This window comes from Tympanuchus pallidicinctus, unplaced genomic scaffold (assembly GCF_026119805.1).
Source record: "Tympanuchus pallidicinctus isolate F22 unplaced genomic scaffold, pur_lepc_1.0 scaffold27, whole genome shotgun sequence".
NCBI lineage: Eukaryota > Metazoa > Chordata > Aves > Galliformes > Phasianidae > Tympanuchus > Tympanuchus pallidicinctus.
This window is the reverse complement of record NW_026294744.1, coordinates 275,852-300,156: the sequence shown is the minus strand read 5'-3', so window position 1 is coordinate 300,156 and position 24,305 is coordinate 275,852. Positions and strand designations below refer to the sequence as shown.

Genomic DNA, 24,305 nt, shown 5'->3' with positions numbered 1-24,305 from the left:
CTAAAAAATGGTAGATTTATATCAGAAGTTAGGAAGAAATTCTTCACCATAAGGGTGGTGAATCACTGAAACAAGAACCCCAGAGAAACTGAGGATGCCTGATCCCTACAAGTGTTCAAGGCCAGGCTTGGATAGCACCCTGGGCAACCTGATCTGGTAGAAGGTTGGAACTAGAAGGGCCTTAGGGTCCCTTCCAAACCAAATCATTGCATAATTATATGAGATTACATTAACAGCAATTTTTACACAATTAAAGTAGAAGAAACAAATTCTGTTGCTTCACTGTCAAAAAAACTGGCACTGAAATGCCACAGAAATGGCACTGTCTTCACCAAAGGAAGGTCATGCCTAACTAATGCCTAACTAATCTTGTGGCCTTCTATGATGGAGTGACGGCATTGGTGGACGAAGGGAAGGCGACCGATGTCATTTACCTGGACCTGAGCAAGGCCTTTGACATGGTCCCCCACCACTGTTGAAAGGAGCCGCGGGAGACAAGCCTCATGCTATCATGGTCAGCAAGTCACGTTTATTGATTACCAAAGATTCTCTTTTATACAGGTCTTAATGATCCTCATACATAGTGCAAAAGCGAGCTCATCATTGGTGCTTAAAGCTGAATGCCAATCCCTCCCATCTTATGCCTGTTCTTCATTCCTTAGATATTGCTTCTGTTTCTTTGTATCCACCATGTCCTGTGTCCTTGCTACGTTAACAATTTAGACAAGCTAGGTTCTGTAACCCTCCAGCTCGTGATCAGTGAGCGGTACCCTGCTTATGTGCCCTTTGTCACGTAGCCATTCCTCCACAATTCCCCCGTTTTCTTTAGAAGCGATCAATGAAACACTGGTCCTAGAATCAACTATATGCATGAGGGCATTTTGCAAGCATTTGAAAATACAAGGGAGTAACAATACCATGGCCAATACCGTGAGACCAAATACAATCAGGTGTTGTAAGAGGGAGGTTAGCCAGGGCCCCAAGCCCAGGCCTTTCAGCCAATCGTCAAGGCCAAAGCCAGAATTAACCTGCAGATGGCTTGTTAGCTCATGTAGCTGTTGTATTTGCTGATGTATGGATGTTGAATGATCAGATAGGTTCATACAACACATACCCTCAAAGTCCTCACACCCGTGCCCTTGTGCTAGAAGCAGAAAATCTATTGCTGCTCTATTTTGAAGCGTGGCATGCCGTACTGAATCCGCATCCATTAACAACTGAGATAGTGCTTCTGAGGTGGCATTTGTTTGCTTAGTGAGCCAGCAACCTAGCTTATTAAGGCTGGATAGAGCTTTAGCACTAGCCACCCCATGCGCTAGTAGGGAGGAGAAAAACCTTTCTTCAAAATTCCAGAAGTTAAGGTTGTCATCGCAATCCTTTGCAAACACATGAGCAACCCGCTTAACCCTAGAGAAGCCCTTTGAGTAACTTCTATAGGCTTGCAGAATCATAGATGTATTGGGTGTTAACAATGTGAGGCGACCTAGGGTGCATGGACCCCCTTCGATCTTGGAGGGTATACCCGGCCAAGCCCGATCACCACACATCAGGAATATTCCGTAGGGTAATGTTATAGGGCTATTGGATGATCGGGAGACATTATTACTTGTGTAGTTGCACCATGCCAATGTATTTCTGTACACCGGAATGCTAGAGTTGACGCTTATAGGGTATGACTGGTTTGCTTGTCTACCTGTAGGACCGGCCCGATACACACTGGTCCAGTTAAAGAAAACGCACCAGTCAGTCCGAATCGAACCCAAAATTTCCAACTCTTGGCGTTCTAGGGGAGATGACGGGAAGTATGGTACCTGGGAATCCCAATTATCTGCATAATGCTGGGTGTTGTTTGGCTGACAGGACGTAGCCTTGTGTGGGCAAGGGGGCTCGTCTAACGGGATACCCACCAGGCAGGTAGAAAAGGGATTCCCGGGGGTTGTTAAGGCTAGAAAAATGGCGTCTTGGCCAGTCTTATTAGCCAGGGTAACCCAAATATTCTCCTTGGGCTGGACTGGAGCCCACATGGCATAGCTTAATAATGGCCATACCAATAGGGCTAGGCAGCTGGGGCCCGTCGGCCCTGGGGACATTGGTAATTGATAATTCGGGACCTTCTAACAACCAAAGCTCGACTGGCAAGATGGGTCAGGTGCCAGGCGGAATGGCCTGGAGTTTCCGGGTCCAGGCCCTCGTCTTCTGCGTTAATAGACCACCACGTCCACGAACAATGACGACACCACAATGCGTGGTGGGGGTGCCAGAAGTGAGCGTGAGGGAGCCAGGCCAAGGCACCGCAGCCGCCACAGATGAATTGAATCTGAGAGCTATGAAGCAGGCTATTACAGCCCCAGCACCCCGACTTGGTTGGAATAGGACCCCGCAGTTGACTTACTGCCCACGCCAACTCGCGGTATGGGTAGTAGAGTTCAGAAAACGGTTCACGCAGATGTTCTTTGATGGACAGCCAGATCGAAAGTACGAGCGAAAGGTGGGGGTCTTCCAGTAGCTGCAAACAGCTTTCAACGTACGCGATCGTCGTCCTCTCCAGGGTGAGGTGACTCTGCGGGTCTTGTCCAGCGAGCAGGGATCCACTCTGAACCTTTTAGAATTTTTATTGGCGGATATGGTGTGTGGATCATTATCATAATTTCGCCTTGATAGTCTGCGTCAATTATTCCGGGTATAACAAATACTCCAATCATGCTTGCAGATGAGCGGCCTATTAAGAGTCCTCCCATAATTTGTCCATTTATGTTAACAGGGCCAAAGATGCCTGTGGGAACCTTGTGAGGCTGTGACGTCAATACGACCACGTCTACTGAGGCTGCCATGTCCAGGCCGAGGCTTCCCCTAGTGGCAGGTTGGGGTTGGAGCGTTGATTGTTGTTGCTCGGTGCCATGTCAGCGGCTATTTGTGTCTGGGCGCGGCTGCTGTTCGCGCTGTGCTTGAAGTTTCCCATCCGCCGCTTTCACATGCTGGTATTGTGCGTAGTCGAGTGGCACTTTTTGCACCAGACTCCAGAAGCTTGACATTCTTTGCGAACATGTCCTTGGTTGCCACAGCGGTAGCAGCGTATGCAGGAATTGTTAGTTGACCGGGGGCTGAGAGCTGCCGCCTGGAGGGGCGCAAGAGCCGCCAACACTTGCGCTTGGGAGCTTTCAGAGTGTTTCTGCAAGAGTCGAGCCTGCTCCTTTATCCCCTCCCCTAGCCTCTCTATAGCACTAACCAGTAACGCCTGCGTGCCGGTGGGCGTGTTTGCTGCTTTCTCTAACAAATCGGGCAAGGACCAGTCACCAGGCATGGAATTCAATAATGTACGAGTAGTCGGACCACCATTTTGTAGGATACACTGCTTAAGTAAAGGCCCTTGCATGTAATCTGGGACGCCTGCCTTTGTAATGGCGTCCATTAGCCTGTCCACGAAGGCGCCTAAGGGTTCATCCCTATTCTGTTTAATTCCCATGTATATGGGCGTCCCACCTGGAGACTTAATTCGTTTCATAGCACGCATTGCACGGTCATCGCCTCTCGCAGCACATCAGGACCCGCGGTAGCCTGAGCCTCTATCCGAACCCACGGTCCTAAGCCCATTAACTGTTCTGCAGTGATGCCCTGGAGGGGGTCCCCGGGCCCCCTTTGAATCGATGCCGATGCAGAAGCCTCATGCTGCCAATGTGCATTAAAAAGGAGCAATTGATGTGGGGAGTATATCAAACGGGCAATACTCCTGATATCCGTCGGGAGTAAAATATGCGCATTAAAAAGAAATTCAAGCATTTGATTTACTGGTTCACTCGCAACCCCATAACTCCCTACGGTGGCGCGTAGTTGAGATAGCAATTTCCAGTCCAGAGTCCGAATCTCAGCGTTCAAACCGCCTTGAGGGTTCTGGGTGAACAGAACTGGAAAAGCTAAATTCTCACCAGCCGCCTCTACCAGATCAGCATCGCCAGTCGCAAGTCCCTCCCTGGCCAAGCAAGCCCATAACTCTCGCCGTTCTCTGGCCATTGCCTCAAACAACTCCGATTCTGCCCCTGAAACAGGATCCACACTCGCCCGTTCTGACGGCAGTTCGGGAACTGAAACGGCGCTCTGCGGGGGATCGCCCTCCTGACTCACCGGGGGGGCTGAGGGCGCAACAGGCGTGGCGACATGCACTGTGGCAAACGCCGGCGGATTCGGGGCACCAGCCTCTGCCCCATAATCCTGATTTTTCTGTTGCACTGCCTGTGCTCCCTGAGCCGCCCGTTTCTCCGCCTGACTCTTTAGTATCTCATCCTGCACCACTTTCCACAACTTACTCATCCTTTTAGCTGATTTATCGTCATTCAAAACCAATTCCCATAACTTATCCCCGTACCTCCTCCATTCTCCTAACTCATGCACAGTATGTGGATTAGTGAAAAACCCGCAAGACACGGCATGTTGTAACAGTTGAGGGAGTTCCTTATCTAAATCTATACCCTTGACCTGTCTGCGACATAGGAAAAGGGAAAATAAATCATATGCTGCTTGCCTATCCATTACCTCTATTTTTCAGCGCGCGCTGTTGCAACCCTCCAGGCTTCGGCAGCACGTATCGGCTGAGCCCACCGATGTGGTCGCTCAGGACGCGAAGCACCTTGCTTTTATCGTCGTCCTGGGTTGCCGCAGGACCCGAACCCAACGGGGCTCCTTTATCCTTGGCCGCCCTTGTATCACGTCAGGGTCACCATTTGTTGAAAGGAGCCGCGGGAGACAAGCCTCATGCTATCATGGTCAGCAAGTCACGTTTATTGATTACCAAAGATTCTCTTTTATACAGGTCTTAATGATCCTCATACATAGTGCAAAAGCGAGCTCATCATTGGTGCTTAAAGCTGAATGCCAATCCCTCCCATCTTATGCCTGTTCTTCATTCCTTAGATATTGCTTCTGTTTCTTTGTATCCACCATGTCCTGTGTCCTTGCTACGTTAACAATTTAGACAAGCTAGGTTCTGTAACCCTCCAGCTCGTGATCAGTGAGCGGTACCCTGCTTATGTGCCCTTTGTCACGTAGCCATTCCTCCACACACCACATCCTCATCTCCAAATTGGAGGGAAGTGGATTTGATGGGTGGACGACCCAATGGATAAGCAATTGGTTGAAAGGCCGCAGACAGAGGGTGGTGGTCAATGGCTCTATGTCCAGGTGGAGGCCTGTAACAAGTGGTGTCCCCTAAGGGTCTGTCTTGGGACCGGTGCTCTTTAACATCTTTATTAATGACATCGATGAGGGAATTGAGTGCACCCTCAGCAAGTTTGCTGACGACACCAAGCTGAGTGGTGAGGTTGATACGGTGGAAGGAAAGGATGCCATTCAGAGGGACCTCGACAGGCTGGAGGACTGGGCTCGGGTGAACCTAATGAGGTTCAACACGGCAAAGTGCAAGGTTTTGCATTTGGGCCGGAAGAATCCCAGGCACCCGTACAGGCTGGGAGGAGTGGGCCTTGAGAGCAGCTCGGCAGAGAAGGACCTGGGGGTCCTGATGGATGAGAGACTTAACATGAGCCAGCAGTGCGCTCTGGCAGCTCGAAAGGCAAATGGGATCCTGGGCTCCATCAGGAGAGGGGTGGTCAGCAGGGAGAGGGAGGCCTCTCTACTCGGCTCTTGTGAGGCCCCATCTGGAGTACTGTGTCCAGGTGTGGAGCCCTCAGTACAAGAAAGACATAGAGATCTTGGAAAGGGTCCAGAGGAGGGTGACTAAGATGATCAGGGGGCTGGAGCACCTCCCCTATGAGGACAGGCTGAGGGAGTTGGGCTTGTTCAGCCTGGAGAAGAGAAGGCTGCGGAGTGACCTCATTGCAGCCTATCAATACCTGAAGGGAGCCTACACCCAGGAGGGGAGTAAACTCTTCAAAAGGGCTGACAACAGCAGGACTAGGGGAAATGGATCCAAGTTGAAGGAGGGAAGATTTAGGTTGGATGTTAGGGGGAAGTTCTTTACAAGGAGAGTAGTTAGGCCCTGGAACGGGCTGCCCAGGGAGGTTGTGGATGCCCCGTCCTTGGACGTGTTCAAGGCCAGGTTGGACGGGGTCCTGGGCAACCTGATCTGAATGTGTACGTTTGGTGGCCCTGCTAGGCAGAGGGGTTGGAACTACATGATCCTTGAGGTCCCTTCCAACCCGGGTGATTCTGTGATTCTGTGATTCTGTGATTCTGTGATTCTGTCTAAATAACTACTACCTCACTCAGTTTCAGTCGACAAAACACACACTGATATGCTCCTGCAGAACAGAGTGCCTAGCCAAACTCCACCAGTAACAACAAAGAAATTCTGACCTCCCAGTAATCTCCCTGCTATCTCATTTGTAAATCTTACAAATTGTTGTGAGTTTCTGATTTATTGCAGATGTTGGCATTAATTACAGTATCAACCTAGTTTCACTAAGTAGGATCACAAGGTGTATCATCTTGGGAAATTAAATTCTGGTCCATTAAATTAATAAAGAGCTACACAAACATTAGCTTCTGTTAAGCAGCAGCAATCTGAAGTGAACTGCAGACCACTTCATAACAACTGACTAATGACACAAATGTCAATTTTAATTTCAAATCATCAGAAATTCTTTAGGAATAAATGATTTCAATGCCAAGAGTAATGTCCTCATATTGGTATTAACACACTTGGGATCAAGAAGATCAGGACAGATACAGTTTCTATAGGTAGATATCATTAAGACTGTCTTTAAAACTCTCTAAAATATTTAAGATGTTTCAGCTGGAATATTTCCTTCTCAATTATTTATATCAAAACAACTATGTTGTTTCTGAAGAAGACAATGAACTAGGAATTGTTCTTAAAACACCCAGTTCTACAGAGGATATTTTAAGTTGAAATCATGCATTATAAAGAGGAGGTGTATATATTCCAATACATTCTGAGGGTTCTGATTTACTTTGAAAAGTAATCCTACAACTTGAAATACAAACCCAGTTTTAAGAATTATGTTGAATTATGCACTTCTTTTAGCACCTCAAGGTCAGTGAAATTCAACAAACAGGAGAAATTTAGGCTTTAAACAGGTTGAAAATGCTACAGGAAACACCTCTAGGTTCCATTCTGATATTTTTATAAATTTTAGCTGTAATAGCGTATACAACTGGACTGTAGAAATGCAACCGTATCTTCAGTGAATTCAGCATTACCTTTCTGATAAATATTTCAAGTGATGACAAGGGGAGATATGTATGCAAAAATAGATACTTACATGGACACATCCATCGGCAGCCACAAGTCTCTTCAACCTTAACAGCCGGAAGATTGCTGTGACACACAGGTTTTGGCATCCTCTCACAATTAATTTGGTGAGTCTCCAAAACTGTGTAATCACCTGGGAAGCACGTCACAGTGTGGCACTGATCTAGTAATGTCCATTTGTCACCAGGCTAGATAAAGAGACGTTAATATTTAACTATTGAAAAGAACATCACTTGGAGCTTGAGGAATGTTGAAGGGAGAAAAATGCAAAATTTGCCTTCTACCACACTGCAATTTATAATCTCCATCTAGCTCACAAAATAGCAGTTATAGAAATGCTACTCAAATAAGCTTTGAATCACTAAATAATAGAATGAATGTATTAAGGACTTTATGAGCAAGAGAAAGTTAAATGTAGCACCACTGCAGGAAATAGACTTTTGAAATTCCAAGCAAAATATAATAGTCTAGAATAGGAGGCATTTTGCCACAACAGAATGAATTATCTAGTACTACATCTATTTTTAGTTTAACCGTCCTATAACCATCCTGTATCTTTGAGCTACTACATGCCATCAGGTCTAAAAGAGAACTGTCAGATTTGCATCCACAACAACACACATTAAATATGACTTGAATGACTGTGTAAGCTTCTCATGTTTCAGGATTTGGGAAGGGAAGCTGGCCTGAAAGTGACTTGATACTTTTCAGGCTTGTGAACCTAGAGGGTGTTGTGAGACAGAATTGTAAGGAACTTTAAGTATGGAAAAAAAATATTTATAGCAAATTGAATGTTTTTTGTTTTTTTTTTTAAATTATGATGCCTTTGCCTACAACTCAGTGAAAGTAGGGCACCTGGAAGGTTACATATACAGCTGTGCAAGACTGGCAAAGGATTCTCTGGCTTCCATATGTATTTAATTTCTTTTTTCTTATTTCAATCCTTCATAGTACATCAACTGAAAAACATCTCAGATCTGGACTCCTTGTCCAACAAAGCACACCACATTAAAATGAAAATATCAATTGAGGGATCCAAACAAAATCAAGAATTTTAGTGCAGACAAAAACTCAGGGGTTTCAAAGAGAAAAAATCCTAAATCACAATTAATATGAAATCATAGAAGCAAAAGTAGAATAGAAGGAAAGCAAAACCTCAATAGGTAAGTAGAAATCTACTGAAAAGAGATGGACCAGAAGAAGATTTAGACTTCCTCTTTGAGGGAGCTCTGAACATGTGGACATAGATGTACACTTTCTATTACTGTGGATCCACAGAAAACAGTCATGTGCCTGGACTGGATTTATCATTTGCCAGCTTTTAATTAAGTCAAGGTTTTTGCTGGTTGGTTGTTTTTCTCTAAACTTAATACTGAGCAATACTAGAAAAGTTTTGTTATGGCAACCACTAGTTTAGGAATGTGATTACTATTGCTAGAAATCATAGAATCAGAATCATTACAGTTGGAAAGACTACTAGAACCATCTAGTCTTAACTGCTAATCCATCAGAAGATAGTTAAACAAATTCTTCATGATGAGATATTACTAAGACAAATATTAACACTTCAGTTGCCACTTGCAATCTTGTTTAAAAGCATCAGAGGAAGAGTACCAAAAAGAATAAATTACATTTTAAAAAAACACAATCATTCTCATATTCTGGCATTCAGCAAATTCAAATCATATTTAAACAGTGGCTCTCTACACAGCTTGCATTTAGAGTTATTTGAACTCACCACAGGGCATGAATACCAAAAACTCAAATAGATTCAAAGTAATACCTCCGATTTTATCATGTATCATGGTATCAGAGGCAGATGTCAGTGGTATGGCAGTACAGGTTGAATTTTCATGACAATATTTCATTAAATTTTGTTGCCATGTGACAAATGGCAGCAGGACAAACTGACAAATAGAATCTGGCACATGAAGAATATGATGCAAAGATACAAAATTCTGTTCACTGCTGGTGAAAATGCATAGCTAATGGTGGTGACTATGTTGAGAAATAGCATTCTGTGGCTAAGAATTTGCTCTATCATATAGTATAATCATAGCTCTTTGAATGTGTTGTAGTTTCTACGGAAATAAATAGGAGGCATTGCTTTTGGAGCAACTGACGTATTTCCTGAGTCTAAGTAGTTCAAAAGAATTTCCTTATTAGCTACATCCTTCCTTACAGTCATTTAAGAGAAAAAAATCAAGATACTTCTTAATGTATTGAAATTTCAAAATAAATCAGAGTAGAACACATAACTGACACTAAAACATACAAGGTTGTACAAACTTATGCTTACATTTTAGAATGCTTGAAGCATCATCTAGACTTAACAACTTTGGTGTCTCACCTGAGATCTGAATCATTTGTAGTATTTACATCACTCCCTACAGAGGATCACTTTCAAGAGAGCAGGCAATTTTGCTAAAAATTCTGATAATTTTCTCAGGATTAATAGAAGATTTTATGCAAACAAATGCTAAGAACTCTGATTTCAATTCAGAAATGCCTTAAGAAGACATGAATTTTCCTAGAGAGAAAATTATCACATAATAATTATCTGAATGAAATTTCCATAGGGAGGAGGTACTTGCACTTTCTAGAAGTTTGGACAGTAATGTTACCTTCCTCTTTACACGTAATTTTTGGGCATATATAGCTTTCCTAGAAGTTTTTACCAGGTGATGGAAGTACATTTTTTCTTTTTCAGGGAAGGCAGACGTAATATTTTGGCTCTACACTGCCTTCAGTCACATTCAACATACTACAAGATCAGGTGTCCTTGGATTAATTCTCCTTGGTGTGCATAAAAGCCTCCTGTCAGTTCAAAAGCCACTGTTTTCTTCCTCAAAAATTATTCTCAGAAAGAAAACCTTAATATTAGCCAATACATCTTGTTTCAGAACATCTATTCAGGTATTCATCATCCTGCATGAACTTTGTAACTTGAAAACCACATGGACGCCACAAGCAGTAAACTTACTTTCTTTTTGTTTCCATCCTCATCTATACATTCTCTGACAGGATCTGAAAGAGAAACAAATATTTTTTATCAACCTTTCTCCCTTACCAAAGCTTAATAAAGGCAATGTCTGCCAAAATACAGACTATTTAATTAAAAGTGTGAATTAGACTACATCCTGATCACAAAATAGCAGAATTGCTTGTGACAGGTTCTATGTGATACCAGGCAAAGCATTCAACAGTCATATACAGAAAAAAGAGTAGAGTTCACTCACAGATGAAAGGGCTCTTTGGCTATGCACCACTACTTTTCAACAAGCAGTCATACGTGCAAACAATTTGTCTGTGCTCTCTAGGCCAGCCACACTCCTTCACCAGGTGCTCAATCACCAGTTCAAGTTGTGGCCTAACAGTTCCCCTGCAGACTGTAGGAAGTGTTTCTGTTCTCAGCTGTGAAATCTCTGTCTGAATTTCCTACCTGAATATCGCAGGCATTTTCCCAAAATGTACAAAAGAAAGTCAAAGAATGTATACTTCTTGTCAAAGCAGTATACTTTCCTACTGCTAGCTTTACCTTACTTCTACAATGGCATTGGTCCTGAAAATACCTTGTGAACAACAGGTATTGAACCACTTAGGCTGTAATTTTTCCTTGTATTGACGTGGATTTCTGCCTAGATGGTCCTTAAAAGATCATAGCTTAAGCTCTAAGAAATGCTCCAGTCTTATTTCTTTGCTGAATCAGAAATATCTCTGCTAATTAATAAATAATAAGAATTTCCACACAGACATATTTATTCAATGCAGAAGGAAAAATACAGAGGGTAACCTGAAACAAAGTGTCAGCAACTAGTATAAAAGTGCAAGTAGTATAAATATGAGAACAGCTGTACTAAAAATACATTTAGTCTCATTACATTCAGATAATACTGTTATGTGTAATTTTTTTTCTATAAATGTTTAGATGTTCACAAACCCGCTTCGAAATTATAGTTTCCATGCTAATGTGCTTTCATGACATACCTGAAGTTAAGAGGAATGATATGTAAGTGCTGTGGGATGAGCATGCATCCAGGAAATTAAAACACTGACTAGAAAATTCTATATGCGTTACTGAATTATGCTAGATATATACCTTATATGCTCTTTTCCAGGAAAGTAATACATTTTGAAAGCATTTGGGAAGTCTTTTAAATATTTTAATAGTATTATTCTTGGTATGCTTCCATTAAAAGCAAAAAACAAAAAAACAAAAACAAAAAAACAGACTCTCTGTACAAGAAATTCGACTACAGGCTCAATATTACTTTATGGACTATAAGAAAATTAAATAAGATTAAATAAAGGGGGAAAAAAAGAAGGAAAAAAAAGGTAATCATTTCACACTCCATAAAGATGGTTTTACCAGCAACAGAAAGAGCCAGATTTCTCAGATTTATATTCAAATTTTTTTATCATACAATTTGTTTGTTAGAAAAGCTGGATGTGGTTTTATAATTAAATGAAGTTTCCACCTGTCTATTATAGCACATATTGCAATAAGAAAATAGCTACTGTTTTCAAATTCCTGCTCCTCATCCTATATCAATGTAATTTAGGGTAAGAACATCAGACATTTTATACTGTGAGGAGAGGAAGTGGTTCTTCAAAAGCTTATTTAAAAGAAAATAGAAAAAATGGCAGCTGTTTGATGCTCTGGGGAGGTTTTATAATGCCAGAAGTGATCTCAGTGGAGATTAATTGGATATCTCAAAGCTGAACTGTGCACAACCTGCAACTTCCTCATGGAAGTATTTGGCTGTTATTTTAATGGAGACATAAGCACTACTAAAGCTGGTAAAAAAAACTCTGCAGTGACTAACACAATGAGATACTGGCTTGCAAAGAGGTTACATAGATGCTATTTTGATGGATGTAATAATAAAACAGGACAAATAAATACCTATATATACACAGACCAAGGAGGCAAAACAAGTAAAATAATGCCAAGAGTTGAAATGAAATTTTTAGGTAAATTTTGTTAGCAAGAGAACTATTTACAAATACATGAATTAACTTATAAAAATATTAATATTCTAATATTTTAAAATATTTTGCACTTCTTTCCCATACATTACAGTACTTGTTTATTTGTTTTTTTTTTCCCTAGAAACAGTTAAGTCTTTCTTACTCTTCCTTTTACACTTTGGTTAAATTCTTTGTAGACAGACAGATACCACAGCTTAGATCTGTGCAGAAAAGAATGCTATTTGAAATCTTTACTCACAACTTTTAACATTTTGAATCATAGAATCAGACTTGTAGGGGCTGAAAGGGACCTCTAGAGATCATCTAGTCCAACCCTGCTGCCGAACCAGGCTCCTTAGACCAGGTTGCACAGGTAGGCATCCATGTGGGTCATGAATATCTTCAGAGAAGGAGAATCCACACCCCCCAGGCAGCCTGTTCCAGTGATCTATCACCCTTACCTTGAAGAAGTTCTTACACACATTTGTGTGGAATTTCCTATGCTCCTATTTGTGGCCATTTCCCCTTGTTTTATGGCCACACACCACTGAAATAGTCTGACCATGTTCCTTCATCTCCCACAGTTTAGATATTTATCTAAATATTTATCTATCAGATCTCCTCTGAGTCTTCTTTTCTCAAGGCTGAACAGACCCAGGTTGCTCAGCAATTCCTCGTAACAGAGGTGCTCCAAGCCCTTTATTTTCTTTATTGCCCTCCACTGGACCTTTTCCAGGAGAATCCTATTTTATTTTATTTTTTTTGTACTGAGGAGCCCAGAACTGGACACAACAACACAACACTTTGAAGCATGTCCCATTCATTTATGACCAGTTGAGCTTTTCTGGTGTCCTTCGATTAGAAACCAGTCATCATTATAAAGGAGATGGTACATGAAAGTTTAAGCTCTTGCAGTTTAAAAGCTTGCAAAGAACTCATTAATTGGAATAGAAGTTGGATACATGCTAAAAGGCCTCAAATTCAGTTTTCCACTTAAGTGATAGCGGTGACATACGTTAGCAATTTTTAAGAATGTCATTGAAACATTATCAAAGGAGATCTAGTCTGAGTTCTCAGCTCAGGAAAAATCATTGGATTCTTGCCTGAAATTAAGTGAAAGTTACACTCATTTAAATAGGTAGAAACATTTCAGCACACTGTAGCTCTTTTGTTGCTTATTGTGTTTCAACTTCTGTTTTTGCTCAAATTACGAAGCCACAATTATACTGGACATACCCATGCACACTTTATTGATAAATTCACTATTTAATGTGACCATGGTGGATAAGTCTTCAAAATTCTGGAGTTTCATGATTCTATTAACAGCCGATGGCCCAGTCAAAGTCCTGAGTTGTTGTTCATCATACCCATTACCAACTCCAATCGGAAACAGGGACACCTCTGGAATAAGATAATAAAAGATTTTCAGTAGATAATGCAGATTTCTCTCTCTCTCTCTCTTTTTTTTTTTTTCTTTTTTTTTTTTTTTTCCCTAAAAAATTTACTAGGAACGTTTTCTTTCAACAGTTAATTTTCTACATATTACTTATACTACTCCCTTGACATAAACTAAAAGCAATCTAAGGTAGAAATTGCAATGTTTTAATTAGTGTTAGCTAAAATGAAATCACAAACATAATAATATTCTGTAAAGTCAACAGAATGCAGGTACAGATTTACTGGCAACATCCTCACATTTTCCAGATAAGAAAACAACATATGGAAATTTTTCATCCTGTATTTAGATTGCAATCGGATTATTTCCAACTTATTTAGCTAGAATATAACAGTTGTTACTTAGACCATGCCTTATTCAAGAACTCCCAAAGCAATCAACAAATGAAGCCACTGTTTCTCAGTTGAATACCTGAAGAAACTGAGATACAGAAGCTACATCCAGAAAACTTGAAAAAACACTGATACCAAAACCAAGTTCCCATACAAGTCAGTACAGAAACTGACCAAATCCTTCATTTATTTATGAATCTTTCAAGATTCACTATATTGCAGCCATGTCGAATTTATAGCATTAAATCACATTTCAGTTGTGCCTGTCTGTTCATACGAACCAGAATATGAAATGCCATTAGACTGAGAAGTCTATATAAACTGTGCAGCTTAAACTGCAGATTAGTCCTCATCTCACCAGTAATTCAAAGGAGCCTTCACCCTGAAGATTTTCTTCAGGCCTGTTCTTATCTGAACTTTAGACACAGTAAGATTGTATCAGTAAATTTACAGACAAGTGCCTGAATTTTTCACCCTTTGTTCTAGCGAATTACTTAGAAATAACTCTTAAAAAACAACTGCTTAAAAATAAGGTCAGTGAAATGAGATTTACTGTTCATTCTTGCAGTGAGTGCAGCAGTCTCCATGGTGTCTTCTGATTTCCCTGACACAATGACTATTATCACCTTTGATGCGCTGGGTCTCCCTCCATAGGATTCTGACAACGCGTTCTGAATTACAAAGTCAATGGCTTTGCCTAAGAATAAAAGATAAATGAAGGAGATGATTGAAGGGAGCTGTAGTAATAGGACAATAAGTTTTAAAATAAAGAGGGTAAATTGAAGAAATTCTTTACTCAGAGGGTGGTGAGGCACTGAAACAGATTACTCAGAGAAGCTGTTAATGTCCCACCCCTGAAAACATTCAAGAGCAGGCTAGATGATGTCCTGGGCAACCAGTGGGAGTTGTCCTTGCCAATGGCAGGGCAGTTGGAACTAGATGATCTTGGAAGTGTGTCTTCCCCCACTCCTCCCCCCCCCCCCCCCCCCCCCCCGACTGAAACCATTATGAGTTTTCATAGAATCATAGAAAGGGATATAAAACTAAATCATATGTTTTATTAGTAGGTGACAGAGTACTGGAATATTAGAGGATTTCTTTTCAAGGAATATTTAGTGCCTTTTTTATTGTTGCCACATGAGAAAGCTACTAAGTCCCTAGCAGCATTACTAATACACCCCAACACAAAAGATTCTTTCTTATGTCCCCAATTTCTGATGGACTGAAAATCTTACTGCCTTCCCATAGTCACAAGGATAAAGTCATGATTCTTGTTTCAGTAATGACCTTTTCCTGAAGTGTTATCATTGTGCTACACAAAAGGAAATAAGATGACTAATCTTGAGAAAGGACATTGAGGTGTTGGAGCAGGTCCAAAGAAGGGCTACAATGCTTATGAAGGGCTTGGAGAATATGCCCTATGAGGAGAAACTGAAGGAACTGGAGCTGTTCAGTCTGGGGAAAAGAAGGCTGAGGGGAGACCTTATTGCTCACTTTCAATATCTGAAAGCAGGTTACAGAGAGAGCAGGGTTGGTCTCTTCTCACTAGTGACAGGAGACAGGATGAGGGAAATGGGCATAAGTTGCACCAGGGTAAGTTTAGGTTGGTTATCAGGAAACACTTCTTTACAGAAAGAGTTTCTAAGCACTGGAATAGGGTCCCCAGGGAAGTGGTTGAGTACCATCCCTGGATGTGTTTAAAAACCATTTGGATGTGGTGCTCAGAGACATGATTTAGCGGAGGGTTGTTAGAGTTAGGGTACTATAGTTAGGTTGTGGTTAGACTCGATGATCTCTAAGGTCTTTTCCAACCTAGGTGATTCCATGTTTCTGTGACTCTATGAAAACGTATTTGTTTCCCAATTGCAGAATAACATGGACATCTAGCGACTATATGATCTGTCTTCAATGAACACTACAATTTCATACTACATTACTGGTACAATGAAGTTGTTCAGTTCCCAGAGAATTCAATCCCATGAAAAAAAAAAAACAGACAAGCTAAAATGGGTACCCAGTGTTCTTTAATTGTGAATAAAGTGAATACTCAGAGAAAATTTTGTTCAAAATCTTAAAAGCTGCTTTGGATTTGGAAATCATCAGGTCAGGAAGCAGAAATGATACTATATGGCTGATGTGATGCTCAGGGAAAACACTGAATAGTGAAAAAAAAGTGCCTGAGATACTAATTCCTCTGAGTAATCATCTTCAAAGAACTACTGAGCAGAAATATGCTTGCATAAGAAATTTACTGACAAACTTTGAATAATAAAAACATTTTAAATCAGATCATAGTTAGTTCACCAGCAATCCACTCTAACAACAAAATAAATTGCAAAATGTTTAAGTGTGCAGAATAACTCTGCATTTTGCTTTTTTTTTTTTTTTTTTTTGTTACTCATCCCTCTTAACTGACAGAAGCAAAGATAATTTCACCAAGTTACTGCAAGGACAACCTCTATGAAGCCCATTCAGCACACAACATGAGAACAACAACTGCATACTCTACAAAGCTTTATCTTAAGAAATCAGACCTTCAGGAAGAACTTAACCCTCAGAAGAATCTAGCCTGGAATCTAGAAGGCACCCAAATGTCTCCATTGTTGCAGTACTGCTTTGAAGGTGGTACTATCTTCTCAAATTCTGCTGCTTTGCCCATCCTTTCATCTCCAATATCCTACAGTCCCTGACAGCCTCTTTCCATCTTAATCTGGACACAACTTCCTCCTTGCTAGAACATTATCACTATTTAGTCCCTACAGACCTAGCCTCATCTTCAGTGTCATCTCTCCACATAGATGCCCAACAATTGAACAGAAGAGCTGGAAATGTTCAGGAACACCTGTAAGACTTCATCAGACTTAGTGCAGAATTACAATCCAAAATGAGCTCTTCTTCTATAAGACACCATCTGTTTAGTTCATTTACCTCCACTAGCAATTTGTTGACAGAGGGTCACATAGTATTCCAGTATTACTTTTTATAGATGAAACTAAATCACTTAAAAGATTCTGTTCAGTAGAAACCTTGAATGTATAAATTTTGAATGTTTTTCTACTTATAACAAAATGCTTTAAAATATCTTAATTGATTGGGTGATGTTGATTCCATCTCACAAAATACTATTCACCTACTTGGCCTATGTGAGGCCTCATCTTGAGTACTGTGTCCAAGTCCAAGTTCTTTAGCACAAGAAAGACATAGAGATGTTGGAATGGGCCCAGGGAAGGACCACAAGATGGTCAGAGGGCTAGAGCACCTCTCATATGAAGAAAGGCTAAGGGAGCTGGGCTTTTTCAGTCTGGAGAAGAGAAGACACCACGAAGATCTCATTTTGGCCTTCCAGTACCTAAAGTGAGTTTATGAACAGGAAGGAGACTGACATTTTACACCAGCTGATAGTGATAAGAAAAGGACGAATGGTTTTAAACTAAAAGAGAGTAAATTTATGCCAGATATTAGGAGAAAACTCTTTACTCGGGGGGGTAGTGAGGTGTGGGATAAGATTGCCTAGAGAAGTTGTGGATACTCATTCCTGTAGGTACTGAAGGTCAAGCCATGGCAGGGGAGTTACAACTAGATGGTCTTTAAGGTCCCTCCCAGTCCAAGCCATTCTATGATTCTGTTATTTTATGATTCCTGACCAGAAGAAAAGCTGTCACATAATCATTGCTTTTGCACATAATCAAGTGCTTTTGCTTTATAGTAGTTTCTCTGTATGTTTGTAGATAATGAAAATCAATTAAGAATGGCATGTTAGTTATAAATAATTATGGGAAGGAACAAAATACAGAAAATAATTATACAACTATGTTCTAACCCCTGAGATTACTCCAGGATGATCCCCATGCCAGGAGATTTACTGGTTTCCCTTCTGTTCTATAAATAATTGTTAAAAAGTATTTCAGACTTTAACTTTTATATACTCGCGGTTTAACTTTTGCACAGTAAGAATTACAAATTAATTTTTCCATTCATTTGTGAAAAGTACTGGGAACTCTTGTGCTTTTCCTGTTCTTTAATACCACTTTGACTTCTGTGTTGTTCATGCAGTCACCAGTAAAACCAGCTACTTTTTATTTCTCCCATTATTTCTGATAGTTTGCAGAAACATTAATGCATATATATAAACTGAAAAATCCATTATTTTTATGATTTCTAATAAGGAAATCAAGTTCTATTGTAATAGAGCCAGCAATTATTTCAAAATCACCTCCTTCAAAACAAACAAACAAATATCCAATTTAATGTATGGAAAAATTATTATAACTATAGTCAAATCTTCTTCTACCCTTTCTACCCTTATTTTGGAGTCAGCTCAAGATAAAAGAGCCAGGTGTATAAAGATGTGATCAAATGAACACTTGGAGGCATTCAGAAATTTGCTATACCAAGCAGGAAGACGTACGTCACTTCTCAACCATTAGTTTCTACATCCAGTAATAGCAAACTGCTCAGTATACTAATAAACAGTCTGGTCCACAGTTGACATTTGAACATTTTCTTACTACTAGACTGCAATATAGCAGTAATCTGACATTTTCGTACTTACAGAGGAAATGTAAAATGTTTACATTGAAATAAATTTCACAAAGGACAAAGATATGTTAAGATATGGAAAGAGAGTGTGCAGCATTTTAGACATAACTGTAAAATGAATATATCTTACCTATACAGGCTTCAGCCCATACAAGCTTTCTAGGTCTGTAAAACAGTTCTAACAAACTGTTTATTTTTCAGTCATTTTGGCCCTAAGATTCCTTGCTATACATAGCAAGAGTCATACATGGAATGAAGATTAAGGTGAAAAGAATAGAAAATATCCTACAAAGATATTTGAGAAGAGGGGAAAAAGAAAAAAAAAAAAGAAAAAAGACAGAGAAGGGATTATGTCACTGCCTAAGTTTTCTCCTCTTACCTACATTTATGAAATACTGATTATCAACTTTGACAAATAGAATTAAGCCTTTTTAAAATCTTTTTCTTATTGTTTTGAAGAAGACCGTTCAAAAATTAGTTGTTCTTGTTTGTTTTTTTTTCATCTTCTGCACAGTCAGAGATTTTTAAGGACAAAAAACCTGACATTCTTGGTAGAGAATGTGGGCAATAGTTGCTTTTTAGCTGTTCAGAATGAATCTCTCTCTCTGCTCTCAGAGACCTTCATTGGGAAAGCTCATTTGTTTCACCGGTACTCTCTGAAAATGTGACCTTGAAAACTCCAGGCAGATTGTCAATATTCTAGGGTATTTGTAAACTTTGAGCCTTGCTCTTCTGCTTCTGTAAAAAAAAAAAAAAAAAAAAAAAAAAAAGCGCATTCTCTTCTGAAACTGTTTTTCAATGGACTGGGGACTGCATGCTACTGTTTCTTCTTTTCTAATGTTCAAAACATACTGGGCATTACTTAAGTTTGCCACTTTGCTGTATGGAGCTACAGATATATACAGTCAATTGAAAACACTGGTGGAAATACGTACCTGGTTGCCTGGTATTTACATGCAATGTGGCATACAATTCCAGAAGGAGCTGCTAATTTTACAGGACTGGGGATTTTTAAGCAGGTTTCCAATCTCTCCTTTGAATTCTTTATGCAGTTTTTGAATGCTCACCTGATCACGTTGTTAATCTCCCTGAATGTATTGCTCATCATTTCATTCAGTATTAGTATTTATTGTATTTTGAGGAGGAAGTCCTCCCCAAAACCAGAGAATACTGAGTTGCAGGGAATGTGAAGAGGCCTGGGAGAGACTTTAGACAGATGGAAATCTTCAGTGTCATGGAGAGACTTTAGACAGATGGAAATCTTCAGTGTACTCCTGAACACCTGAAAGACCCTGAGAGCTTAAACAGATATTTGAGATAGGAATGTTGCGGCTCAGGCAGATCTGAGGAGGCACAAATGATATGGGGCCTGGCTAATGCTTATTGGGCCTTATTCAATACTATCTGGGAGAGGGAGAGAGTTTGTGAAATTGAAAGGGAGAGTCACAGGGAAACAGTACAAAGTGAGCGAGAGAGTCTCCTGGTTGAGAGAAAAGACCTCCAGTCTGAGAGAGATTCCCTCCAAACTGAGAGAGATTCCCTGCAATCCAAACTTGACAGTCTTCAATCTCAACAAGATACCCTCCAATATGAGCTAGATACTCTCATTATCAAACAAGACAGGCTCCAAGCTGAGCTGGAGGATGAGAACATTGGAACTGACCAACCTGATCAACTACAGGAGGCACCACAATTGATGTCAGTTGCCCCTATAAGAAGACAGAAAACAAATCTCGACTCAGTTAGAAGAAAGAGGAGGAAAGAGGTCCAGAGGAGTGGCTCCAAGATCCCGGAGAAGCACCCCCGAGTCCAGGGGAGGGGCCCTCAGTAAGACCACAGTCATCAACACCTACAAGGGCAACAAGAAGTCCTGAAAGAGTAAGAGGTGAACAAGATATCGTTATCATTGTTGATCAATCTCTCAAAATGAATGAAATTTGAAGTCTGAGAAAAGACTTCTCACGTCACCCAAATGAGCCTATTGCTACTTGGTTACTTCGTGTGCTGGGACAATGGGGCCAACAGTGTGTGGCTAGATAGTAGAGAAGTTCGCCAACTGAGTGGCATTGCTAGAGACTCAGCCATTGACAAAGGTACATGCTAGAACCAGACCTTTATCCTCTGGAAGTGGATGTTGTTAGCTGTAAAAGAAAGATACCCCTTCAAAGACGATCTGATGCCTGAGAAAAAGAAATGGGCTGATATGGAAGAAGGCATCCATTATTTGAGAGAATATGCTGTGGTGGAAACGCTACATAGCCCCAATTTCATTCCTAATGAGCCAGACCAAGAGCATGATCCTGGGAGAGTCAGGTGTACACCAAACATGTGGCATACATTCACAAAGACTGCACCAGAAAGGTACGCGAGTACATTTGCAGCAATGTATGGCAGAGGGAAAAAACCCTTATAAATGAATTGGTTAATAAACTTCAAGACTTTGAGTTACATTTAAGCCCTCTACAAGCTTGTGTTTCAGCCATTGCAAAAGCAGCTGAAAAGCTGGACAGAATGGAGAACAAACAAGAAGATATAATTGACAAACTATCAACATTGCCTGATGTTGATTAATCCATGGTAGTAACAGATATATCCAACGAGGAACAGAATTCCCAGAACAGCCTACTGAAGGGGCTGATCAACTTGATTTCCTCCCAGTTGGTGTCATCCAATGTCTCAGCTATCAAAAGAAGACGTCCTCCTGCTCGAGCAAGTGACAATAGTAAGACTACGTCACGTTTTGCCTTGTGGCATTACCTACGTGACCTTGGAGAAGATATAAAGGAGTGGCATAAGCAACCTACTCCTGCACTTCAAGCCCGGGTAAAAGAATTACAAGACAAATCAACCACCAAGGTGAACTTCTCCAAAAAGGTGATTGCTCCAGTTGCTGCAGACAATGGAGTAACAAATAGAGGGGCCCTGCCCCCAGCCAGGGGGAGGGAGAAGGGATAATAGAGTTTATTGGACTGTGTGGATTTGATGGCCTGGGACATCAGAACCACGCGGTGATCAGAAATATAAGGCCCTGGTGGATACTGATGCACAGTGCACTCTAATGCCCTTGAGTCACCAAGGGACAAAATCTATTTATATTCATGGGGTGACTGGGGGTTCCCAAGAGGTGACTATGTTGGAGGCCGAAATCAGCCTCACTGGTAAAGACTGGCAACAGCACCCTACTGTGATTGGCCCAAGGGCTCCATGTATGTTTGGTATTGATTACCTCAGAAGGGGATATTTTAAGTATCCCAAAGGGTATCAATGTGCCTTTGTAATAGCTGCTGTAGACACAGAAGGTGTTAAGCAGTTATCCGTTTTGCCTGGCCTATCAGAAGATCCATCTGTCGTGGGGTTGCTACGAGTGAAAGAGAAACAGGTACCGATTGATATAAAAGCAGTGCACAGACGGCAGTGCCGCACCAACAGGGATTCCCTGCTCCCCATTCAGAAGTTGATTTGTCAATTAGAGAATCAGGGAGTGATTAGCAAGACTCACTCAACTTTTAACAGCCCCATATGGCCAGTGCGTAAAGCCAGTGGAGAATGGAGGCTGACCGTGGACTACCACGGCCTGAATGAAGTCACACCCCCACTGAGTGCAGCTGTGCCAGATGTGTTAGAACGCCAACATGAACTGGAGTTAAAAACAACCAAATGGTATGCCACCATTGACATTGCTAATGCCTTTTTCTCCATTCCTTTGACCAAAGAATCTAGGCCACAGTTTGCTTTCACCTGGAGGGGCATTCAGCACACCTGGAATCATTTGCCCCAGGGGTGGAAACATAGCCCAACCATTTGCCATGGCTTGATCCAACCTGCACAGGAACAGGGAGGTGCTCCTGAGCACTTACAGTACATTGATGACATCGTGTGTGGCAAGACAGCAAAGGAAGTTTTTGAGAAAGGAGAGCAAATAATCCAGATCATTCTCCATGCTGGTTTCGCTATTAAGCGAAGTAAAGTGAAAGGATCTGCCCAGGAAATTCAGTTCCTAGGCATAAAGGGGCAAGATGGCCATCGTCACATCCTGACAGATGTGATCGACAAAATCACTGCCATGTCTCCACCTTCTAATAAGAAAGAGACACAATCATTTCTGGGTGTAGTGGGTTTTTGGAGAATGCATGTTCCAAACTACAGCCTCATTGTAAGCCCCCTTTATCAGGTGACAAGGAAGAAGAATGATTCTGTGTGGGGTCCTGAGCAGCAGCAGGCTTTCGAGCAGATTAAACAAGAGATAGCCCGTGCTGCGGCCCTGGAGCCAGTATGGATGGAACAGGATGTGAAGAACATCCTCTACACTGCTGCTGGAGAGAAAGGTCCCACTTGGGGTTTGTGACAAAGAGCTTCAGGAGAGACCCAAGGCCAACCCCTGGGATTTTGGAGTCAGGCATACAGAGGGGCTGAAGAATGCTACACTCCAACTGAGAAGGAGATCTTAGCCGCGTATGAGGGGGTTCGGGCTGCTTCCGAAGTAATCGGTACTGAAACATAGCTCCATCTGGCACCTTGACTGCCAATGCTGAACTGGATGTTCAAGGGAAAGGTTCCCTCCATCCATCATGCCATAGATGCCACTTGGAGTAAGTGGATTGCGTTGATTACGCAACGAGCACGGATGGGGAACCTCAGCCATCCAGGGATCCTGGAGGTGATCATGGACTAGCCTGAAGGCAAGAAATTTGGAACACCGCCAGCAGAAGAGGTATCACGTGCTAAAGAGGCCCCACCATACAATGAACTACCAGAAAATGAAAAGATATATGCTCTGTTTACACTGATGGATCATGTCGTATTGTGGGGAAGTATCACAGATGGAAATCTGCTGGGTGGAGCCCCACATGACAAGTTGTGGAGGCCACTGAAGGAAAAGGAGAATCAAGACAATTTGCAGAGGTAAAGGCTGTGCAACTGGCCTTAGATGTTGCTGAACAGGAGAGGTGACCAATGCTTTATCTTTACATTGACTCATTGACTTATGGGAGTGGTTGCAGCAGTGGGAACAAAATAGCTGGCAAAGAAGGGGTAAACCTATTTGGGCTGCTGAAATGTGGAAAGACATTGCTGCCCGAACAAAAAATATGGTTATAAAGGTGTGTCACATAGATGCCCATGTGCCCAAGAGCAGGGCTACTGAAGATCAGCAAAATAACCATCAGGTAGACCGAGCTGCCAGAATTGAGGTGGCTCAAATAGACCTAGATTGGCAGAACAAGGGTGAATTATTTCCAGCTCGATGGGCCCATGAGACCTCAGGCCATCAAGGAAGAGACGTGACATGTAAGTGGACTAGAGACTGAGGGGTGGATTTAACTATGGACACTATTGCACAAATCATTCATGACTGTAACACATGTGCCACAATTAAACAAGCCAAGAAGATGAAATGTCTCTGGGGGGAAGGGCGATGGCAAAAGTACAAATATGGGGAGGCATGGCAGGTTGATTATATCACCTTGCCATGATCTTGCATTATGTGCTCACCATGGTGGAGGCAACCACTGAGTGGCAGAACATTTAAGCACTTGGAGAAGTATTAGGCAGAAGCCAGCCAGCTGGTCAACACCAGAAGATCAATCAGTCGAAACTGTCCTACCCAATCCAGCTCCCTACATATTATAGAGGGAGATAAGGTCCCTGCAGTACATGTAAAGAACATGTTGGGAAAAGCAGTTTGGATCTTTCCAGCTTCTAGGAAGGGCAAACCTCATTGCGGAATTGTTTTTGCCCAGGGATCTGGGTCCACTTCGTGGGTGATGCAGAGAAACGGGGATGTTCA

The 24,305-nt window shown here is 41.5% G+C and overlaps 1 protein-coding gene across 4 annotated transcripts in view; it reads right to left on the bottom strand.

Moving 5' to 3' along the window:
- VWF (von Willebrand factor) overlaps window positions 1-24,305 on the bottom strand; it is a 152,230-nt gene that overhangs the window by 45,492 nt on the left and 82,433 nt on the right. For all 4 annotated transcript variants that reach the window (XM_052690523.1, XM_052690522.1, XM_052690521.1 and 1 more), the window contains exons 31-34: window positions 14,535-14,678; window positions 13,430-13,594; window positions 10,206-10,249; window positions 7,233-7,410 (exon numbers count right to left, since the gene is read on the bottom strand). In XM_052690523.1, coding sequence (XP_052546483.1) covers window positions 7,233-7,410; window positions 10,206-10,249; window positions 13,430-13,594; window positions 14,535-14,678 — 531 coding nt within the window. The remainder of the gene's footprint in view (window positions 1-7,232; window positions 7,411-10,205; window positions 10,250-13,429; window positions 13,595-14,534; window positions 14,679-24,305) is intronic.